Source organism: Delphinapterus leucas, chromosome 19, assembly GCF_059928025.1.
Source record: "Delphinapterus leucas isolate spDelLeu-1000000601 "Yukka" chromosome 19, BTC_Dleu_Yukka2, whole genome shotgun sequence".
NCBI classification, from domain to species: Eukaryota; Metazoa; Chordata; class Mammalia; order Artiodactyla; family Monodontidae; genus Delphinapterus; species Delphinapterus leucas.
The window spans coordinates 49,250,125-49,273,867 of record NC_143147.1 but is presented as its reverse complement, the minus strand read 5'-3'; the positions used below and the strand labels follow the sequence as shown (position 1 = coordinate 49,273,867).

The 23,743-nt window shown below is 39.2% G+C and overlaps 1 protein-coding gene across 1 annotated transcript in view; it reads left to right on the top strand.

Moving 5' to 3' along the window:
• FBXL20 (F-box and leucine rich repeat protein 20) overlaps window positions 1–23,743 on the top strand; it is a 116,102-nt gene that overhangs the window by 54,979 nt on the left and 37,380 nt on the right. The window contains exon 3 of the mRNA XM_022558036.3: window positions 21,861–21,915. Coding sequence (XP_022413744.1) covers window positions 21,861–21,915 — 55 coding nt within the window. The remainder of the gene's footprint in view (window positions 1–21,860; window positions 21,916–23,743) is intronic.

Here is a 23,743-nt window from a genome sequence, read left to right as displayed (position 1 = left end):
GTCATAATTATCTAAAGTCCATAGTTTACCTTAGGGTTCACTCTTGGTGTTGTAGATTCCATGGGTTTGTACAAATGTGTAATAATATATCCATCATTACAATATCATACGTAGTATTTTTACTGCCCTAAAAATCCTTCACGCTCTGCCTATTCATCTCTCTCCCTTTTGATCTCCATAGTTTTGCTTTTTCCAAAATGTTACATGGTTGGAATTTCTTTTAACCTTACTATAGGAGCAAACATGCAGTGTACCAGGCATTATGTTAGATATAGAAATAAACAGGAGTCGTTGTCCTCAGAAGCTCAGCGAGTAGTAGAAAACACCAACAAGAAAATAATCAATATAGAGCTATAATGGAGGTTTGCCTAGACCATTACAGCAAGCTCACATGTAGGACTTTACAACCAACCTTGGAGAGTTCAGAAGATGCTTTCAAGGAAATGAGACATGAGTTGAGTCGTAAAGGGGTAAGTAGTGATTAACTGGACAGAGGAGAAGAGTGAGGGAGAAGAACATTTCAGATGTGAGATTATTGTTCCCCTTTGTGGACAGAGGCAAAGTGTCTTTGATTTAGCTATACTACAAGATTTGAGGCTCAATCTCTTTTGCATAATACACAGTATTGTAGTTTAGGATTTTTTTCTCCTAAGGTTTGCCTGGCAAGCAAGCTGTCATTTGTGATACTGTTTATATTGGAGAATTTACAAACTTTGCGCATACAGTCCATTAGTAAATTGGATGCTGCCTGTGTATACAACTTCATCTCCTCCCTGGTTTGCATGTTTCTTCATAATTGGCATTTGCTTTTTTTTTTTGGCTGTGTCACACGGCATACAGGATCTTAGTTCCCCGACCAGGGATCGAACCTGTGCCCCCTTCAGTGGAAGCGTGGAGTCCTAACCACTGGACCGCCAGGGAAGTCCCACAATTTGCTATTTTAATATTTCCAAGCCTTACACTTCATTGCCTGGAGGAGCAACAACAACAAAATATTCTGAGGAGTAAATTGGATGTTTTATTTTAGGTCTGTCAGGGAGAGACTTCAGCTCTTGTTTGGCTCCAGATTTTCTTAGCCAGTAGCAACTCCTGTGCTGCCTTGATAGCATGGTAGTGATGGACTATTAATAAGATTAGACACACTGCCTTTGTTTAGGTCGTGTATATATGTGGACACACAGAGCTGTTTGTGTTTTGAGACTAAGAGCCACCTGGCTATGCGAAGATACTATTTTTTTTCCAAGTCCTTTTTGTCTTCCTATCATTAAACATCCTAATACCATGAACTCCCACCAGGCTCAGCTTGATATTGTGAAGCTAGTTTTTGTTTTTTGCGGGTTTTTTTTTGGCTGCATTGGGTCTTTACGATGGCTTCTCTTTGTTGTGGAGCACGGGCTATAGGTGCGCAGGCTTCAGTATTTGTTCTATCCCATTTTTTCCTTTATTTTTTAATATCAGTATAGACTCATGGATTCCTACTTTATTCAGTGTGTTTTAATCCCATTTGGGTTATCCTTGTTTTCTGCTCAGAATGTTTCAGACTTAGCCAGTGGGAGCCCCTACAGTTATATTCTATGTTCTTGGAATATGCCCCATCGTTGTTTGAATATATCCTCGTTTTTTGTTTGTTTGTTTTTGTTTTGTTTTTTGCGGTACGCGGGCCTCTCACTGTTGTGGCCTTTCCCGTTGTGGAGCACAGGCTCCGGACGTGCAGGCTCAGCGGCCGTGGCTCACGGGCCCAGCCGCTCCACTATCCTTGTTTTTTGACACAAGATGTTCTAGGACCTTCTTGTACTTTTCCTGACCCAGTCCTGGAATCAGACATTTTTGCAAGGAGCTCAGGGATGTTTTTTAGTGGAGAATGGTATTTAGAAGCTAATATCTCTACCCTAGCTATGCTTATTGCTACTGGAGCATCATTGCTCGTAGATCTTCTCATCAGGTAGAGCTAAATACATGTTTGGGGGTGGGTGGTACGTAAACATATCTTTATGCAATTTTATGTCTGTCTGTATCTATATATAGGTGGATAGATAGATTAAAAATGACAATACTCTTACATAACTAGTTTATACTAACACCCGCAATCCCAGTCTAATACCATAGGGCTCATTTTAGCTCTCATCCTTTCCATATTTATAACTGTCTTCTCTAAGGCAGAAATATGGCTCTATCCACAATATGTTTACTTATTTACTCAATCTTAGAATGCACATGAAATAACCCATAACGTTGTGAAAAAAATCTAATTAGAGTTCATTCATTATTTATAGTTTTTTGGTGTGACTTTTGTTTGTTTTGGTCTTTTGCCTGGTGATATACAGAAAATACTGAGTTCAAAAGTTACATTGGAAAAAAAAAAGTTACATTGGTTCATTCTCTTTTTTTACATTATTCATTTAAAATATAGTTCAGGGCTTCCCTGGTGGTGCAGTGGTTGAGAGTCCACCTGCCGATGCAGGGGACACGGGTTCGTGCCCCAGTCCTGGAAGATCCCACATGCCGCGGAGCGGCTGGGCCCGTGAGCCATGGCCGCTGAGCCTGCGCGTCCGGAGCCTGTGCTCTGCAACGGGAGAGGCCACGACAGTGAGAGGCCCACGTACAAAAATAAATAAATAAATAAATAAATAAAATTAAAATAAAATAAAGTTCATTTTATTCATCTCTGTTTGTATTCAGTTTGGGGTTTTCCTTTCCATCCTTATTCAATGGATTTATTTGTTTGTTTTTAGCAGATAGGTAACTTGGCAGTTACCAACCTACAAACTTTGTGTCCCCTCTGGTGGTTGGCCCCTGAAATGTAAGTTCAGTTCTTCTAACTTTAGCAACTCGGAGTCTGCCCCACACACGTAGTATTCAGAGGTCACTCAGAGGTTTGGACAGGATTTGTGCTCCCCTCACCTCACTCTGGCTCTCTCCCTTCTCTCCTCACTTCCCATTGCCTGTGGTTGCTCCAAACTCTGTTCTCTGGTTCTCCTTCACAGATTTCTATCCAAGTTCTGAGGGCCCCAAGTACAACCTGCCCTCAGGATAAAACCCATGAAAAAAAAAAACAAAACAACTGGAAAGTCGCTTGTTCTTCCCTTTTCCTCTTTAGTAGCTACCTGCATTTGTTCACTCTCCATTGCCTTCAGATGGTTGTTTTGGTTTTTTTTAATTAATTAATTTATTTATTTATGGCTGCATTTGGTCTTCATTGCTATGCACGGGCTTTTCTCTAGTTGTGGCGAGCGGGGGCTACTCTTCGTCGTGGTGCGCGGGCTTCTCATTGTGGTGACTTCTCTTGCTGTGGAGCATGGGCTGTAGGTGCACGGGCTTCGGTAGTTGTAGCATGTGGGCTCAGTAGCCGTGGCTCGTGGGCTCTAGAGCACAGGCTTAGTTGCTCCGTGGCATGTGGGATCTTCCTGGACGAGGGCTCGAATCCATGTCTCCTGCATTGGCAGGCAGATTCTTGACCACTGCACCATCAGGGAAGCCCCAGATGATTGTTTTTATATTTTGTTCAGAGTTTGAAGTTAGAAGATTAGAACAGTGAAAATTTACTCAGCCATGACCAGAAATAGAACCGATTTTGTTTATTTCTGACTATATAAAACAGACATGGTTTCAGAAGTCAGATCTGTATAACAGGAGATATGTTCCTCCACCCCCACCTTTCTACCCCATCCCCATCCTCCATTCTGAATCATTTAACAAGAGTTCTGACGGAAGAACGATTCTTTTTTTTAGTATTTATTTATTTTATTTTGGCTGTGCTGGGTCTTAGTTGCGGCATGTGGGACCTTTAGTTGTGGCATGCAGACTCTTCAGTTGTAGCATGCATGTGGGATCTAGTTCCCTGACCAGGGATCAAACCCAGGCCCCCTGCACTGGGAGTGTGGAGTCTTACCCACACCACCAGGGAAGTACCTGAAGAATGATTCTTGACCTTCACTTCTCTTGAGTATTAGATTTCAAACTGAGGCAGATGCCATCTTTGACATCCATTTTTTTTGTCAGTGGTTATGGATTAACTAAAAGATTGATCTTCACCTAGAGATGTGAATTTGTAAATTAATGATAAAACTTTGCTGCCATGCACTATTGTCATCTCTCTAGCCTGGTATATTTCAGTCTGTGATCAGGGGGTTAAAAACATGAAGGTGTACTTGTTCTGCAATTTGCTTTAAAAATATCTGAATTGTTGACCTCAAAATTCACATCTTTTATAAATGTTTTTGAGAGTGATAAATTAGTAACCTTTATAATGTTAGTGAGAATCACCTGGAGAGTGGTTTTAAAAAAAAATTCTGCAGATATTTGGGCTCCACACTCAGAAATTCTGAATCCGTAGGTTTGGGCTAGGAACCAGGAATTTATATTTCTATTAAACACTCTAGGTATTGGGTGGGCCAAAAAGTGCCTTTGGTTTTTTAAGTAAAAATAAAAGACACATTTTTCATTTTTACCAAGAACTTTATTGAACAGCGTATTCACCCTTTTGTTCCACTACCTTCTGCCAGTTTTCAGGCAACTTCATAATTCCATCTTCCCAAAACTTTTTATCTTTTTGAGCAAAGAACTGTTCCGGTTGCCTTTTACAGTCTTTCATGGAATTGAAATTTTTTCCATTAAGAGAATTTTGTAAAGACGGAAATAAACGGAAATTCGAAGGTGCAATGTCTGGTGAATGCGCTGGATGAATCAGAACTTCCCAGCCAAGCTGTAACAGTTTTTGCCTGGTCATCAAAGAAACATGCGGTCTTGCGTTATTCTGATAGAAGATTTTGCGTTTTCTTTTGACTAATTCTGGATGCTTTTTGTCGAGTGCTGCTTTCAGTTGGTCTAACTGGGAGCAGTACTTGTTGGAATTTATCGTTTGGTTTTCTGGAAGGAGGTCACGATAGAGGACTCCCTTCCAATCCCACCATATGCACAACATCACCTTCTTTGGATGAAGACCGGCCTTTGGTGTGGTTGGTGGTGGTTCATTTCACTTGCCCCATGATCTCCCCTGCTCCACATTGTTGTACAGTATACACTTTTCATCACCCATCACAATTTGTTTTAAAAATGGAACGTTTTCGGGGCTTCCCTGGTGGCACAGTGGTTGAGAGTCCGCCTTCCGGTGCAGGGGACGCGGGTTCGTGCCCCGGTCCGGGAAGATCCCACATGCCGCGGAGCGGCTGGGCCCGTGAGCCATGGCCGCTGAGCCTGCGCGTCCGGAGCCTGTGCTCCGCAACGGGAGAGGCCAGGACAGTGAGAGGCCCGCATACCGCAAAAAAAAAAAAAAGAAAAAGAAAAATGGAACGTTTTCATTATGTTTCAGTAGAGAATCGCATGTGGAAATATGGTCAGGAAGGGTTTTTTCGCTTAACTTATGTGGAACCCAAACATCAAAGCGATTCACATAACTGAGCTGGTGCAAATGATTTTCAGCACTTGATTTGGATATTTTGAGTATGTCGGCCATCTCCTGCGTGGTATAACATTGATTGCTCTGTTATTGTTTCGATTTGATCGCTGTCAACTTTAACTGGTCTACCTAACCATGGAGTATCGTCCAGCGAGAAATCTCCAGCACGAAACTTCGTAAGCACTTTTGACATGTTCGATCAGTCACAGCACCTTTCCATTCGCTGCACAAATCTTTCTTTGCGTTTCAGTTGCGTTTTTACCTTTCTTGAAATAATAAAGCATAATATGCCAAAAATGTTGGGTTTTTTCTTCCATCTTCAATATTAAAATGGCTACACAAAAATTCACCAATTTTGATGCCTTTTTTTTTTTTTTTTTTTTTTTTTTTGGCGGTACACGGGCCTCTCACTGTTGTGGCCTCTCCCGTTGCAAAGCACAGGCTCTGGACGCGCAGGCTTCAGCGGCCATGGCTCACGGTCCCAGCCGCTCCGCAGCATGTGGGATCCCGGACCGGGGCACGAACCCGTGTCCCCTGCATCGGCAGGCGGACTCTCCCCACTGCACCACCAGGGAAGCCCGATAAGTCTTTTTTTAAACACACACTGATATGACAGCTATCACATACAGTCTAACAAAATTCTTTCAAATGAAGTTAAAGACAACTTAAAGACAACTAAGTGCTACTAGAGCCACCTTACGGAAAAAAATGAACAGTCCTTTTGGCCCACTCAATACATTGGTGCAAGTGATCCATGAACCGCACTTTAGTAAACAGTAAAGCAAAAGAATACGAACTAAACCTTGGGAAATGCCTTCATTTGAAAACAGAAGTATAGTAAGTGGCAGATACAAGATGGTATCTGAGAAGCCAGAAGAGGAGGTTCTTAATAAGGGAATGGTCAATATGTTTGGAGGGATAAGGCTTATTGAAGACTGATAACGGCCTTTGGATAGCACAAGAAAACCATTAGTGTTCTTCAAGGTACAACTGCAATTGAGTAGTAAAGATAGAAATTAGATTGTAAAGTGAGAAAAAAGGAGTGATGACAAAACACCCTTTTCTCTTTGACTATCTCCACCCATATTGACCCCATTGTTTTTTTACTTTCAGCAGCACTTATATTTTCAGGTCACACATTATATTGGTTAATCATAAGCTGCCCTGTGTCTACATGTTTCTTTTTACAAAGGCTGTATGCTTCTGGAAGGCAAATATGTTGTTTTATATTATTGAATTTCCTCTCTGCCTAATAGACTGCTGGATATAACTAATAACTCTGTGGACACTTAATGACTTAACCTTTTTTCTTGTGTGACTGTGAATTAACAAGATTAACTTTTTTTGTTTGTTTTGCTATCCAAGAACATTGTGTGTTATTAATTATTTTTGTCTTGATTCATGTCCTTAATGATACAGTTTCTTAATAAATTTCATTCTGTTTCTATTATTGCTAGTTGTAGGGAAAGCTATCAATTTTTCATCTTTTAGCCACACCTTTAATATTAGTTCTAGTAATTTTTAGTTGTTTCTTAGATTTTCTATATATTTGTGTCTCCTGCCAAAAAAAAAACTCTTCCAATTATTTATAGTAATTTTTTTTCATCATTGCTTTAGCCACAACCTCCAAAATAAATGTTGAATGAAGGTGATGCTGTCAGTCATTCTTGTCTTGTTCCTAACCTTACCATGGTTTTCAAAATCCATTCCTTGTTAGACTCTAGGTGTTTCCCCAGTTATCTGCTATCATAGCACAGCTATAATGATCTTTCTCCTTTTGAGTATTTGAAACCATCCTTTATGATTTCATTAGGATAAAATCCTAGACGTGGATTATTAAGGTGAAGAGTATATTCCTTGACAATCTCAAATTTACAGAAAAGTTGCATTATGGTACAAAAAACTTTTCTTCCTGAGCCATTAGAATAAATTGCAAACCTGATACCCCATGAGTAGGTCCTTAATATTTTATTTTGTATTTTCCAATCCAACACCATATAAGTCTAGTTTCCTCCCTTTCCAGATTTGAATTCCCTTCTGTGACAAACCTGACTGTCATTATCCTTAATGTATTTTGTTATTTACTCAGACTTCCTGATTGTAACCAATCTCTGACTGCGGCTGCTCCCTTTCACAAGGATTCCATCTTCACCCCACTGGGTTCACACAACTCGTGCCAGACCACTCCCCTCCTCTTGCACGGACACCCTTCTACTCTGCTTGGGTTCCAAAACCCATGGTGGATTTCTGCTCCATGTGGTTGCCCTCTTCATATGGCCCAGGCACTGACACATTATGGTAGGTCACCCCAGTGTATGGATGCCCTCACTTCTTTTGGGCTTCAACTCGTCATGTGAATCACCTACACGGACATCCTTCTCAGCCCCCTCAACCTGTGACACCCCACACCAGGCTTCCCCTTCACCCTGCTTGTCCAATATCTCACTAGGTCACCCTCTTTGTGGATGCTGTCCTTCCTCATATAACTCAGCATTCTACTCCTATACTCAAATATATTCACACAAAAACTTATACGTGAAAGTTCATAGCAGCATTATTCATAGTAACCAAAAAGTGGAAACAATCCAAATGTCCATCAACTGAAGAATGGATAAACAAAGTATGATATATCTATATAATGGAATATTATTCAGCCATAAAAAGGAATGAAGTACAGATGTGTGCTACAACATAAATGTATGATTAAAAACACAGTAAGTGAAAGAAGCTAGACACAAAGGCCACATACTGTATTAGCCTATTTACATTAAATGTCCAGAATAGATAAATCCATGGAGATAGGGGTTGTCAAGGGCTGCAGTAAAGGGGCAATGGGGAGTGACTGCTAATGTGTACAAGGTTTCTTTTAGGGGCGATGAGAATGTTCTGAAATTAGATGGTGGTGATGATTGCACACCATTGTGGACATCTAAAACTCACTGGATTGTGTGCTTTAAAATGGTAAACTTTATGGTTTGTGAATTTCCTCATGTGTATATAACTTGTATATAAACTTATTTTAATTTATAGTAAGTAATATAATTTATAATAAATGTGTAATAATAAATATAGTTGTGGTAAAGTATACAATTACGTAATAAATTTTTACTTATATAAAATTTGAAACAAAAAATTCTGCCCTTTATTGGGAGGAAGTGACGGCCTGAACCTCATGATAGTAATAGGCTAGAGAGAAAATAGACTCAATCAAGAGATTTTTAAGAGTTAACATTTGGTGACATATTTGCTGGTTGATTTGATGCATTGTCAGTGGGGGTATGTATTGGAAAGAAGTGAAAGATGATACGCAAGTTTTTTTCCTTCTACTAAGTAGATAGTGGGAATACTCACTAAGATAAAGAAAGTAGGCGGAGAAACAGGACTAATGGGAGGAAAACAATGAAAATAGTTCAGTTTTGATAATTGAAAATATCAAAGTAGAGCTGTCAAAAGGCAGATGTATATACAAGTCTAAAGCTTATCAGCATGATTTAGAAGTCATCAACATATATATAGTAACTAAAGCCATGAGACACTGTATTATATTTAGCTCTTTTGGATTTACCAGTACCCGTGGGAAATAAGGAAACCAGAAGGAAACACAAGGCCTCTCAGACACTGAAATAAAGAGCTTTGGGGCCAAAACATCATATATAGCCTAGTGGTTGTCCTGTAGATGGGCAGCCTTCGGGTCAGGTGTCCAACCAGGTTCAGCCAGATACCAGCTTGGCATCATCACCTGGTAGTTGATGTGGAACTCTTTAGAAAAGAGCTGTGCACGGTAGATGTTGAGGTTTGGCCATACGTCCAGACAATTGTACTCTTACATATTCTGTCTTGGCTTAAATATTTTATATTAAGGTGATTGATGTCTTATGAGTTAGCAATATTTCATGTGTATCTTAATCTAATATATGTAAATCAATATGTCAGCTATAACTGAAACCTATTTGATTTTTATTTACTTTATTTAATTTGTCTCCAGAGCATCTGGGGTAGCTTAGATCAGGAGCAAATATAATAAATACAAATAAATAATCAGAATCATGAGAAATGTAAAGAAAAGTAGAAAACCAAAGCCAGAAAGTAAACAGATGCACCCTTGTACGAGCCTACGTAGTTGCTATAGATGGGTCTCAAATTTAGCTTTAAACTTCTTGATAGCATAAATGAAATGTCATTCTTAACAGAAAAGAAGAAAAATACGTATTATTCCATAAAAACAGAGTGCTTCCTAGCACTGGTTTCTAAGAGAAATTTCTCAAATGGGAGTTTACTTAGATTTGGTAGTTAAAATTCCATGGCTAAATCAGTCACAGATTTCATATGGTCACACCTTGTACATGGGGTTACCAGATATGGATAGATTAGGTTTGCATAATTTCTGCTGAATATAACCTTGGTTAAAATAATAGTTAAGGACTTCCCTGGTGGCACAGTGGTTAAGAATCCGCCTGCCAACGCAGGGGACAGGGGTGTGAGCCCTGGTCCAGGAAGATCCCACGTGCCGTGGAGCAACTAAGCCTGTGTGCCACAACTACTGAGCCTGCGCTCTAGAGGCCACGAGCCACAACTGCTGAGCCCACATGCCACAACTACTGAAACCTGTGCTCCTAGAGCCCGTGCTCCACAACAAGAGAAGCCACCAAGATGAGAAGCCCGCGCACTGCAACGAAGAGTAGCCCTGCCTCGCCGCAACTAGAGAGAGCCTGCACCCAGCAACGAAGACCCAACACAGCCAAAAATAAAATGAAATAAATAAATTTAAAAAAATAATAGTTAACTGTAAGTAACTGGATAACAAGACCAATTGTCTGATGTGTCTCCTCTTCGTATTTCTTATTTGAAATAAGGTCATTTCAAAAATGAGTAGGAGACTTAGTTTTCTCTCCTTTATGGCCAGGGTTGTGCATCTGGTTTATTTAAGAGTGATTTTGCATTGATGTTCAAGTTTAAAAGGAATGGGGGACCAAAGCACAGTAGGAGGTTGAAGATTATCTGATGTAGCAGATTATGTGTACCAGCTTTGATTCAATTAGTAATATGGAAGATGTCATCTTTGTGTTCACATTAATAACTAAGCAAGTACAGAGAGCTTTTATAACTTAATATATAACAACTCATTCTTGTCTAAAGAGTCAAACTCAAATAAGTCCATTATAGCTACAGGTAGCATACGTTGCTTTTGGCAGAGTTCTTCACAAGATCATGGTTAATTACAGTAATGTCATAATTATACCTGAAGTCCTCTTATCAGTTGTCTTAAATGGCATCATGCTCTTATTCAACCTGTGATTTTCACTCATCCATATGTCAGGAGCATTTTCAAGAATGCCAATGATGAGAAACACATTTTCCCTTTCCTAGAATGTAAATTATATTCCACAGGATTCTTTTTTTTTTCCATGTGGCATATCTGCATTTTTGCTTCTTTGGAGGCAGAGACTTTACTCATGTTCCATTTCCCTCCCATAGTAGTAGACCACCCATTTTTAGTTGAGTGTCCAGCCACTACAACAAAGATGATACATCCCAGTAAAACAGGAGCCTAGCAAACCTACATCTGTAGTCTGCTAATAAAGACACTAGCTTATCGTTGTTTTTTTTTTTGCGGTACGCGGGCCTCTCACTGTTGTGGCCTCCCCCATTGCGGAGCACAGGCTCCGGACGCGCAGGCTCAGCGGCCATGGCTCACGGGCCCAGCCGCTCCGCGGCGTGTGGGATCCTCACAGACCGGGGCACGAACCCGTGTTCCCTGCATACGCTGGCGGACTCTCAACCACTGCGCCACCAGGGAAGCCCTAGCGTATAGTTTTAATGAACAAGTCCTGCAAACCGATGGTCTCATGAGGAATAGGTTTGCAACTTTGAAAATATAGTATAGTTTTTGTCAGACAGTAGACAAGTATCAGAATTCTACAGTCGGAGCAGGCTTTAACACTCATGTGGCCAAAGATCTGCATCTAGTGCCTTAAAAATTTTTTTAACAAATATAAATCACTCATGAGCCCAGCACTTTTTTAAAAAAATGAAAAATCATAAACAAATGGCTTCCTTGTTCCTGCTTTCTCAACACCCCCCCCGCAAAAAGCCTATTTTCCCCACAAAGCTAACATATATCCTCTTATATTTAGATATATAATATGCACAATGCTTACATGCATGTGTTCATGTGTACCTATTATATTTTTCAAAAATGAAAACATATAAAAACTGTTCTACAACTTGTTTTTGTTTCTCTCATTTAATAATCATTGACATCTTTTTAGGTCCGTTCATGTAGCTCTGTCTCATTCTTTTAAATGGCTGCAAAGTGCAAATTTTTTTTTGTACCATAATATATTTAAGCATTTTTTAATTGATGTATGTTAAGGTCATTTTCGAACTTTTTGATATTTCAAGTAATGCTGCCATAAACATTCTGATAAATACTCATACTTTTGCTTCTACAGGATGTAGTGTCTGTGTTTTTTTTGTTTTTTTTTTTTAATTTTATTTTATTTTTGGCTGTGTTGGGTCTTCGTTGCTGTGCGCGGGCTTTCTCGAGTTGGCGGCTAGCAGGGGCTACTATTCGTTGTGGTGCGCGGACTTCTTATCGTGGTGGCTTCTCTATTGCGGAGCACGGGCTCTAGGCACGTGGGCTTCAGTAGTTGTATCGTGCGGGTTCAGTAGTTGTGGCTCGCGGGCTCTAGAGCACAGGCTCAGTAGTTGTGGTGCACGGGCTTAGTTGCTCCGCGGCATGTGGGATCTTCCCAAACCAGGGCTCGAACCTGTGTCCCCTGCATTGGCAGGCGGATTCTTTCTTTCTTTCTTTACTTATTTACCTATTTATTTATTTATGGCTGTGTTGGGTCTTCGTTTCTGTGCGAGGGCTTTCTCTAGTTGCAGCGAGCTGGGGCCACTCTTCATGGCGGTGCGTGGGCCTCTCACTGTCGCGGCCTCTCTTGTTGCGGAGCACAGGCTCCAGACGCACAGGCTCAGTAGTTGTGGCTCACGGGCCCAGTTGCTCTGCGGCATATGGGATCTTCCCAGACCAGGGCTCGAACCCGTGTCGCCTGCATTGGCCGGCAGATTCTCAACCACTGCGCTACCAGGGAAGCCCTGGCAGGCGGATTCTTAACCTCTGCACCCCCAGCGAAGCCCTGTGTTTTTTATTTTAATGGGTACTATTGAACTACTCTCCAAAAGAGTCGTACCCATAGATATCCCCATGATATAAATGGAATTACTTATTTTGTTATACCTTCTCCAGGATCATGCTATGCTTTTTAAATTTATTTAATAAACAGAACTATATTAAGAGGTATTGCTCAAGAAGGTTTGGGATTTTTGTCATAAGACTGTCAAGCCAAAGGAAGTTGGGAGTAAATCTTTTTTTGCAGAACCATACCATGGGTAACCATATCCCCAAATCTACTCTCGGTATTTACTTTAGCAGCCAGCTCCATGTTCTCCAAGAATCTAGTATTAAGGGTTTTGTTTTTTTTTTTTCTTTCTTTCTTTCTTTCTTTCTTTATACAGCAATAGATTTATTTATAACCAGACCCTGTCTTCTTCCACATAATGTCTCAGAGACCTGGCCAAAGTCTTTTTGTGTGAGTGGGGAAGGTGAGGCCCACTTTGCCTCAAAGCTAGGCCGGTTTTTCAACAATCTATTGATAAGAGAAGGAGGAGGACTTTTATTGAAGCAGTCAAGCAGGATCCTTCAACAATAACAGACCTTTCATTCTGCGTCAGTTTTCTTATCTCTTTGATCATAACCATTCTGGTTATGGATAATAGGTATCCTCAAGAAGGAATTATGTAAAGGGTTAAAGTGTAAGGTACCAAGCCTGAAGATGATGAAAAGCAGGAACGTTCTAAGTATAATGTTTTATTGTTCTGGCCTATCATATAGAAATGTCACTGTCGTTTCCCCTTGATTTACCCTACAAATACATACTTATAGTGATGTTTTTTATTTAAGTTAATGTTACCATATTTAGAAGAATAAATGTTCACTGTGAACCTCCTCCTCTCCATCCTCCATCCTCCCCCACCCCCCCAGTCACTGTAACTAAAACTCTGGCAGCTTATCCCATCAATCCTTATATTTGGGTTTCTAAAGGTAATTGTCTCTGTTGTCAAGTACGTAGAATAAATAGAAGTCAGAAGCTACTAAATAATAGCAGACATTTAGACAGACTGCTTGTGGAGTAGAAGGGATTTAAGCACAGAGGCTTATCACATACCAGGGAGCCAAATCAGGAGTGGAGAGTCCAAGCTCTTATTGCTTGATAGAGGAGCACAGCGACTGTATTTGTCTTCTCTCTCTCTTTTTAATGTATCATAATGTCAAACCCAGGTGAAAAGCCAACTTATGGGAATTTTGACATTAAGTACCCCAGGCAGTACATTCTAAGAATGAAATTATGGTTGTTGGGGCATGTGCTTCAGAGAGTCTCCTAGGTCTGCATTTGACCTATAGTCTGAGGTTTCATGTCCATCTTTATTTTGTAAAGAATCTATCTGTTGAAAGTTTACTAAAGTCTAACTAGGATCGTTATCTAAAATTTCTCTCCTGTGCCCCCGCCATGTGTAATATTATATTTATACAAATTGCTCAGGGATTAGTGGTAATTTGGCAGAAACAGGATCTTTAGACTATGAATCTCCACATAAAGGCACTATATAGTGGATGACAGGAAAAAGCAGCAGCATTTAAGCAGTGTAAGAAGGTTTGTTGCATTAGATAAACTTACTGTTTTAGGAATTGAGGTACCTGGGGGTATATATATTTATTTGGGAATGATTTGTAATCAGTATTTTAAAAGGTGGGAAATTTATTTTATTTTATTTATTTATTGAATTTTTGAATTTTATTTTATTTTTTTATACAACAGGTTCTTATTAGTCATCAGTTTTATACACATCTGTGTATACATGTCAATCCCAATCGCCCAGTTCAGCACACCACCATACCCACCCCCCCACCCACCCCGTGGTTTTCCCCCCTTGGTGTCCATACGTTTGTTCTCTACATCTGTGTCTCAACTTCTGCCCTGCAAACTGGTTCATCTGTACCATTTTTCTAGGTTCCACATACATTCGTTAATATATGATATTAGTTTTTCTCTTTCTGACTTACTTCACTCTGTATGACAGTCTCTAGATCCATCCACGTCTCAACAAATGATTCAATTTCATTCCTTTTTATGGCTGAGTAATATTCCATTGTATATATGTACCACAACTTCTTTATCCATTTGTCTGTCGATGGGCATTTAGGTTGCTTCCATGACCTGGCTATTGTAAATAGTGCTGCAGTGAACATTGGGGTGCATGTGTCTTTTTGAATTATGGTTTTCTCTGGGTATATGCCCAGTAGTGGGATTGCTGGATCATATGTTAATTCTATTTTTAGTTTTTTAAGGAACCTCCATACTGTTCTCCATAGTGGCTGTATCAATTTACATTCTCACCAACAGTACAAGAGGCTTCCCTTTTCTCCACACCCTTTCCAGCATTTGTTGTTTGTAGATTTTTGATGATGCCAATTCTAACTGGTGTGAGGTGATACCTCATTGTAGTTTTGATTTGCATTTCTCTAATAGTGATGTTGAGCAGCTTTTCATGTGCTTCTTGGCCATCTGTATGTCTTCTTTGGAGAAATGTCTGTTTAGGTCTTCTGCCTAAATCCATTGTTGGATTGGGTTGTTTGTTTCTTTAATATTGAGCTGCATGAGCTGTTTATATATTTTGGATATTAATCCTTTGTCCGTTGATTCGTTTGCAAATATTTTCTCCCATTCTGAGAGTTGTCTTTTTGTCTTGTTTGTGGTTTCCTTTGCTGTGCAAAAGCTTTGAAGTTTCATTAGGTCCCATTTGTTTATTTTTGTTTTTACTTCCATTACTCCAGGAGGTGAATCAAAAAAGATCTTCCTGTGATTTATGTCAGAGTGTTCTTCCTATGTTTTCCTCTAAGAGTTTTATAGTGTCTGGTCTTACATTTAGGTCTCGAATCCATTTTGAGTTTATTTTTGTGTATGGTGTTAGGGAGTGTTCTAATTTCATTCTTTTACATGTAGCTGTCCAGTTTTCCCATCACCACTTATTGAAGAGACTGTCTTTTCTCCATTGTATATTCTTGCCTCCTTTGTCATAGATTTGTTGACCATAGGTGCGTGGGTTTATCTCTGGGCTTTCTATCTTGTTCCATTGATCTATGTTTCTGTTTTTGTGCCAGTACCACATTGTCTTGATTACTGTAGCTTTGTAGTATAGTCTGAAGTCAGGGAGTCTGATTCCTCCAGCTCCGTTTTTTTTCCCTCAAGACTGCTTTGGCTATTCGGGGTCTTTTGTATCTCCATACAAATTTTAAGATTTTTTGTTCTAATTCTGTAAAAAATGCCATTGGTAATTTGACAGGGATTGCATTGAATCTGTAGATTGCTTTGGGTAGTATAGTCATTTTCACAATACTGATTCTTTCAATACAAGAACATGGTATATCTCTCCATCTGTTGGTATCATCTTCAATTTCTTTCATCAGTGTCTTATAGTTTTCTGCATACAGGTCTTTTGTCTCCCTAGGTAGGTTTATTTCTAGGTATTTTATTCTTTTTGTTGCAGTGGTAAATGGGAGTGTTTAATTTCTCTTTCAGATTTTTCATCATTAGTGTATAGGAATGCAAGAGATTTCTGTGCATTAATTTTGTATCCTGCAACTTTACCAAATTCATTGATTAGCTCTAGTAGTTTTCTGGTGGCATCTTTAGGATTCTCTATGTATAGTATCATGTCATCTGCAAACAGTGACAGTTTTACTTCTTCTTTTCCAATTTGTATTCCTTTTATTTCTTTTTCTTCTCTGATTTCCGTGGCTAGGACTTCCAAAACTATGTTGAATAATAGTGGTGAGAGTGGACATCCTTGTCTTGTTCCTGATCTTAGGGGAAATGCTTTCAGTTTTTCACCATTGAGAATGATGTTTGCTGTGGGTTTGTCATATATGGCCTTTATTATGTTGAGGTAGGTTCCCTCTATGCCCACTTTCTGGAGAGTTTTTATCATAAATGGGTGTTGAATTTTGTCAAAAGCTTTTTCTGCATCTATTGAGATGATCATATGGTTTTTATTCTTCAATTTGTTAATATGGTGTATCACATTGATTGATTTGCATATATTGAAGAATTCTTGCATCCCTGGGATAATTCCCACTTGGTCATGGTGTATGATCCTGTTAATGTGTTGCTGGATTCTGTTTGCTAGTATTTTGTTGAGGATTTTTGCATCTATATTCATCAGTGATATTGGTCTGTAATTTTCTTTTTTTGTAGTATCTTTGTCTGGTTTTGGTATCAGGGTGGTGATGGCCTCAGAGAATGAGTTTGGGAGTGTTCCTTCCTCTGCAGCTTTTTTTTTTTTTTTTTTTTTTTGGTACGCGGGCCTCTCACTGTTGTCGCCTCTCCCGTTGCGGAGCACAGGCTCCGGACACGTAGGCTCAGCAGCCATGGCTCACGGGCCCAGCTGCTCCGCGACATGTGGGATCTTCCCGGACTAGGGCACGACCCCGTGTCCCCTGCATCAGCAGGCGGACTCTCAACCACTGTGCCACCAGGGAAGCCCCTTCCTCTGCAATTTTTTGGAAGAGTTTGAGAAGGGTGGGTGTTAGCTCTTCTCTAAATGTTTGATAGGATTCACCTGTGAAGCCATCTGGTCCTGGACTTTCTGCTTGTTGGAAGATTTTTAATCACAGTTTCAATTTCATTACTTGTGATTGGTCTGTTCATATTTTCTATTTCTTCCTGGTTCAGTCTTGGAAGGTTATATATACCTTTCTAAGAATTTGTCCATTTCTTCCAGGTTGTCCATTTTATTGGCATAGAGTTGCTTGTAGTAGTCTCTTAGGATGCTTTGTAGTTCTTCAGTGTCTGTTGTAACTTCTCCTTTTTCATTTCTAATTTTATTGATTTGAGTCCTCTCCCTCTTGATGAGTCTGGCTAATTGTTTATCCATTTTGTTTATCTTCTCAAAGAACCAGCTTTTAGTTTTATTGATCTTTGCTATTGTTTCCTTTGTTTGTATTTCATTTATTTCTGCTCTGATCTTTATGATTTCTTTCCTTCTGCTAACTTTGGGTTTTGTTTGTCCTTTCTCTAGTTCCTTTAGGTGTAAGGTTAGATTGTGTATTTGAGATTTTTCTTGTTTCTTGAGGTAGGCTTGTATAGCTATAAACTTCCCTCTTAGAACTGCTTTTGCTGCATCCCATAGGTTTTGGATCGTCGTCTTTTCATTGTCATTTGTCTCTAGGTATTTTTTGATTTCCTCTTTGATTTCTTCAGTGATTTCTTGGTTATTTAGTAATGTATTGTTTAGCCTCCATGTGTTTGTGTTTTTTACGTTTTCTTCTTTGTAATTGATTTCTAATCTCATAGCATTGTGGTCAGAAAAGATGCTTGATATGATTTCAGTTTTCTTAAATTTACTGAGGCTTGATTTGTGACCCAAGATGTGATCTATCCTGAAGAATGTTCCATGAGCACTTGAGAAGAAAGTGTAATCTGCTGTTTTTGGATGGAATGTCCTATAAATATCAATTAAATCTATCTGATCTGTTGTGTCATTTAAAGCTTGTGTTTCCTTATTTATTTTCATTTTGGATGATCTGTCCATTGGTGTAAGTGAGGTGTTAAAGTCCCCCACTATTATTGTGTTACTTTCGATTTCCTCTTATAGCTGTTAGCAGTTGCCTTATGTATTGAGGTGCTCCTATGTTGGGTGCGTATATTTTTATAATTGTTATATCTTCTTCTTGGATTGATCCCTTGATCATTAGGTAGTGTCCTTCCTTGTCTCTTGTAACATTCTTTATTTTAAAGTCTATTTTATTTGATATGAATATAGCTACTCCAGCTTTCTTTTGATTTCCATTTGCATGGAATATCTTTTTCCATCCCCTCACTTTCAGTCTGTATGTGTCCCTAGGTCTGAAGTGGGTCTCTTGTAGACAGCATATATATGGGTCTTGTTTTTGTATCCATTCAGCAAGCCTGTGTCTTTTGGTTGGAGCATTTAATCCATTCACGTTTAAGGTAATTATTGATATGTATGTTCCTATGACCATTTTCTTAATTGTTTTGGGTTTGTTTTTGTAGGTCCTTTTCTTCTCTTGTGTTTCCCACTTAGAGAAGTTCCTTTAGCATTTGTTGTAGAGCTGGTTTGGTGGTGCTGAATTCTCTTAGCTTTTGCTTGTCTGTAAAGCTTTTGATTTCTCCATCGAATCTGAATGAGATCCTTGCCGGGTAGAGTAATCTTGGTTATAGGTTCTTCCCTTTCATCAGTTTAAGTATATCTTGCCACTCCCTTCTGGCTTGTAGAGTTTCTGCTGAAAAATCAGCTGTTAACCTTATGGGAGTTCCCTTGTATGTTATTTGTCTTTTTTCCCTCACTGCTTTCAGTAATTTTTCTTTGTCTTTAATTTTTGCCAATTTGATTACTTATGTGTCTTGGCATGTTTCTCCTTGGGTTTATCCTGTATGGGACTCGCTGCGCTTCCTGGACTTGGGAGGCTATTTCCTTTCCCATGTTAGGGAAGTTTTTGACTATAATCTCTTCAAATATTTTCTCAGGTCCTTTCTCTCTCTCTTCTCCTTCTGGGACCCCTATAATGCAAATGTTGTTGACGTTTAATGTTGTCCCAGAGGTCTCTTAGGCTGTCTTCATTTCTTTTCATTCTTTTTTCTTTATTCTGTTCTGCAGCAGTGAATTCCACCGTTCTGTCTTCCAGGTCACTTATCCGTTCTTCTGCCTCAGTTATTCTGCTATTGATTCCTTCTAGTGTAGTTTTCATATCAGTTATTGTATTGTTCATCTCTGTTTGTTTGTTCTTTACTTCTTCTAGATCTTTGTTAAACATTTCTTGCATCTTCTTGATCTTTGCCTCCATTCTTTTTCCGAGGTCCTGGATCATCTTCACTGTCATTTTTCTGAATTCTTTTTCTGGAAGGTTTGCCTATCTCCACTTCATTTAGTTGTTTTCCTGGGGTTTTATCTTTTTCCTTCATCTGGTACATAGCTCTCTGCCTTTTCATCTTGTCTTTCTTTCTGTGAATGTGGTTTTTGTTCCACAGGCTGCAGGATTGTAGTCTTCTTGCTTCTGCTGTCTGCCCTCTGGTGGATGAGGCTATCTAAGAGGCTTGTGCAAGTTCCCTGATGGGAGGGACTGGTGGTGGGTAGAGCTGACTGTTGCTCTGGTGGGCAGAGCTCAGTAAAGCTTCAATCCACTTGACTGTTGATGGGTGGGGCTGGGTTCCCTCCCTGTTGCTTGTTTGGCCTGAGGCAACCCAACACTGGAGCCTACCTGGGCTGTTTGGTGGGGCTAATGGCGGACTCTGGGAGGGCTCACGCCGGACTCTGGGAGGGCTCACGCCAAGGAGTACTTCCCAGAACTTCTGCTGCCAGTGTCCTTGTCCCCACGGTGAGCCACAGCCACCCCCCTGCCTCTGCAGGAGACCCTCCGACACTAGCAGGTAGGTCTGGTTCAGTCTCCCCTGGGGTCACTGCTCCTTCCCCTGGGTCCCAATGCGCACACTACTTTGTATGTGCCCTCCAAGAGTGGAGTCTCTGTTTCTCCCAGTCCTGCAATCAATTCCCACTAGCCTTCAAAGTCTGATTCTCTAGGAATTCCTCCTCCCGTTGCCGGACCCCCAGGTTGGGAAGCCTGACGTGGGGCTCAGAACCTTCACTCCAGTGGGTGGACTTCTGTGGTGTAAGTGTTCTCCAGTCTGTGAGTCGCCCACCCAGCAGTTATGGGATTTGATTTTACTGTGATTGCGCCCCTTCTACCGTCTCACTGTGGCTTCTCCTTTGTCTTTGGATGTGGGGTATCATTTTGGTGAGTTCCAGCGTCTTCCTGTCGATGATTGTCCAGCAGCTAGTTGTGATTCCGGTGTTCTCGCAAGAGGGAGTGAGAGCACGTCCTTCTACTCCACCAACTTGGTTCCTCCTCCGCCATTTGAAATTTATTTTATTAAAGAGAGCCATCAGGGTGGTAGCAAGTCCGCCTCAGGGGAACAAGAAAGTTTCAACGTTTCCGTCTTTGGACAGATGTGGAAAATGTGGTATACAGCTTTAAAAAGGAAGGAAATTCTGATACTACATGCTACAACATGGATGGACCTTGAAGACATTGGTGCTAAATGAAATAAGCCCATCACAAAAGGGCAAATACCATGATTCCACTCATATGAAGTACCTAGAGTAGCCAAATTCGTAAAGAATGGAAGTAGAGTGGTGGTTGCCAGCGGCTGGGGGAGAGGGAAATGGGGAGTCATTGTTTACTGTGTCCAGAGTTTCAGTTTGGGGAGATGAGAAAGTTCTAGAGATGGATGGTGGTGGTGGTGGTACAACAGTGTGAATGTACTTAAATGCCCCTGAACTATACCCTTAAAAGTGGTTAAATGGTAAGTTTAATGTTATGTATATTACCCCAATTTTAAAGAGTTTCAAAAAATTTTATTTACAAAATGCATATAACTTTGTCTGATGTAATTATTAACTCAGTTTATTCCAAGTTCTAAAATGTGATTGACAGCCTCTAATCACTAAATAACAAAATTTTGCTCTATTAAGCTAACTGAGAGTAATAACAGAAAAGAAAGTGTAGCTTTCATTCGTCTCCAGATTAATGCTTCCTGACCTCCATTTTGTAACACTCCAGCTATCTCAAGGAATATCGTCTTTAGAGTACATGCTCTGTTGTACCTTTTGCCACCTGCACAAGAGCTTTACTTGTTATTCAGATGAAAATGATCTTGAAGGGCGTTCATGAGTAAGGAGAACTGTAGGCACAAGTAACCCGTTCACTTTATTCCCAGGATGCTCTGACCTGTTTTTACAGGTGGCTTATGGTATAGAGAGTTATCGTCCTTTAGGCAAATTAATTATTTCAAATAATAACGCTACAAAATAAATATTTAGCCTCTCTAAGACTGAGAAGAATTTTAGGTGGTGTGTCCTGACATTGATGTGTTAACTGAGTTTTATAATTTCCCAAATTGGAATTAAATATATAGAGATTTAACATTTTATAGTTGCTCAGTTTTAGGTTTTACCAATATTTTATCTTTTTTCCTTCATAGCTGTAAAATTCTTTATAAATATAACCGTCCCCTAGCCTGTTTCTTTTGATAACCAGAATGTGGAAATTGGTTTTTTACTTTAAAAAGTATCAGAAATATTTTATCATCCCTTGATGTGAATAAATGAACTCGTTATGGTACTTACACGTACGTTATCAAGTAAAAGATTACCTTTTCCCCCTACATTTTTATGGGCAGTATTGTAAATTGCCCCAGCTTTTTGTGTTATTGTTTAAAGAACATCTGCCTTTTTGTGCATGTGTTAACATCGCCAATTATTTATAAGCAAAAATCAAGAGAAAGTAATTCATCATATAATAAAGTTTTCCTCCATCTCTTTTTAGGATATTTTCTTTTCTGGATGTTGTTACCTTGTGTCGCTGTGCTCAGGTCTCCAGGGTAAGAATGGCTGACATGATTACAAGAGCATCCCTTCCTGACATTAATGATAATCAGCTTCTGTAGTAGGCCAACTATTTACTTCAGATGGTAGTTGTATGTTATGTTTCCAAGGTTGTGGTTTCACCCATGGGATACCCAAACCCATGTTAATTCTACAGTGGAATTCTACTATATGTACTATCTCTAACTTTAATTTTTTGAAATTCTTGACTATTTGTGTAATACAAACAGAAGAAACATTTTCAAGGAAAAAGCACTAAACATGCAAATTAAAAGAATAGGCTTTACTCAGAACTGTAATAATATAGTATTTCATTATGTTTCCCTTATTCATTTTATGTACATACATATCTCCCTATATTTTTTTCTCAAAAGGTTATAGCTAGAATTTAATTTTTAAGAAATTGTAGAGCAAACCAAATTCCATTCTCAAAGTCAGTTTCTGCATTACTCTTACTTACCCATTTTTGTCAATTGACATTACTATGACAAAACAGTGAAACATAATCTTATTGCTGCCACTAATATTAAGAATAGAATCTCTGTTGTGGGAAAATTGCTTTATGAATCATTCATAGTCTCTATTGTAATACAGATATATAATAATTAATAAAATGAATGAGTACGTACAGTTATCATCTTTTTATAAACTGGACAATGGCTTTTTGACGTTTAACAAATACTTATTGAGAACCTACTATGTACCAGGTATAGTCCTAGGTGCTGAGTATGTAATATGGTTATATCACAATAGTCAGCATCAGAGTATTGTGTTTACCTCTGTTAAGTGGACCCAGGATTTCCTTCAAATTTCCAGCACCAATTTCCTTCAAAAAAAAAAAAAACCCACAAAACTTGCCATAGAAAATCCACCTCATCTTGCTAACTTTAATGTAATTTCTACATCCTAAAAGCCATAGTAAATCTGTATCTCAGCTATTTAAGAAACAATCAGGCATATTTTGATGATTTCTATTCATGACAGTTCTGTTCCTGGTACCTGAGTGGTTGCCCTAGTCATGGCTGGTACAAATGAGTGGGGTTTCTTTTTTGTCTCCATATGAAGCTGAGGTCATCATTGAGAAACAAAATTCCCAGACCAGTGTCTTAACCTGTTTGGTTGCAGAGTCTCATCTCAAGAATGTTGATTTGAGTGAGTTTTAATTGTTGTTTTCATGTTCAGGTTCCTCTTCTTAATGTGTTTTAACTTAAAAGGAAGCACAATGCCAATTTTCATTAAATCTGTACAATTGGAACATCGGTAGTTAGCCTGTTATTCTCTGTACTTGAAGTATTTAGTTAATTTGCTTTAAAAAAAAAAAACAACAAAAACTCTAGAGAGGAACCTGTCATTCCTAATTTTAGTCTCACTTTAGCATGTGTCCTGCTTGGTGAAGAAAGTAGTATGAGGAAATGAGAAGTATCAAATCAGAGATGCAGTTAGCCCAAGAATCTAGTAAACATATGATCTTTAAAAGTTTTATCTCTTGTCTCCCATGGAGCCATTTAAGAAACTGTTGGAAAAATATGAAGCCACAAAAAGAAAAGTAACATTGAAATCCTGAGAAAACCTTAAAGATTTCTATAATAATAACTTGGTTTACCCTCATACCCCTGACATCTTTCTTACTGATTGTGTGATAGTTACCTGGGGCTTATAAGTGTATCTTTAATTTCCGTTTTAGAATTTCAGTTTCGAATCTGTGTTTTGAATTGTTGTAGTAAGAGATAATATTCTAAGTTTATAACTTAACAGTGTTAAGACTTTTGTTTACACTTTAAATTTAGTAGGGAAAACGTTTAAAGGCTTTCTGATTAAAATACA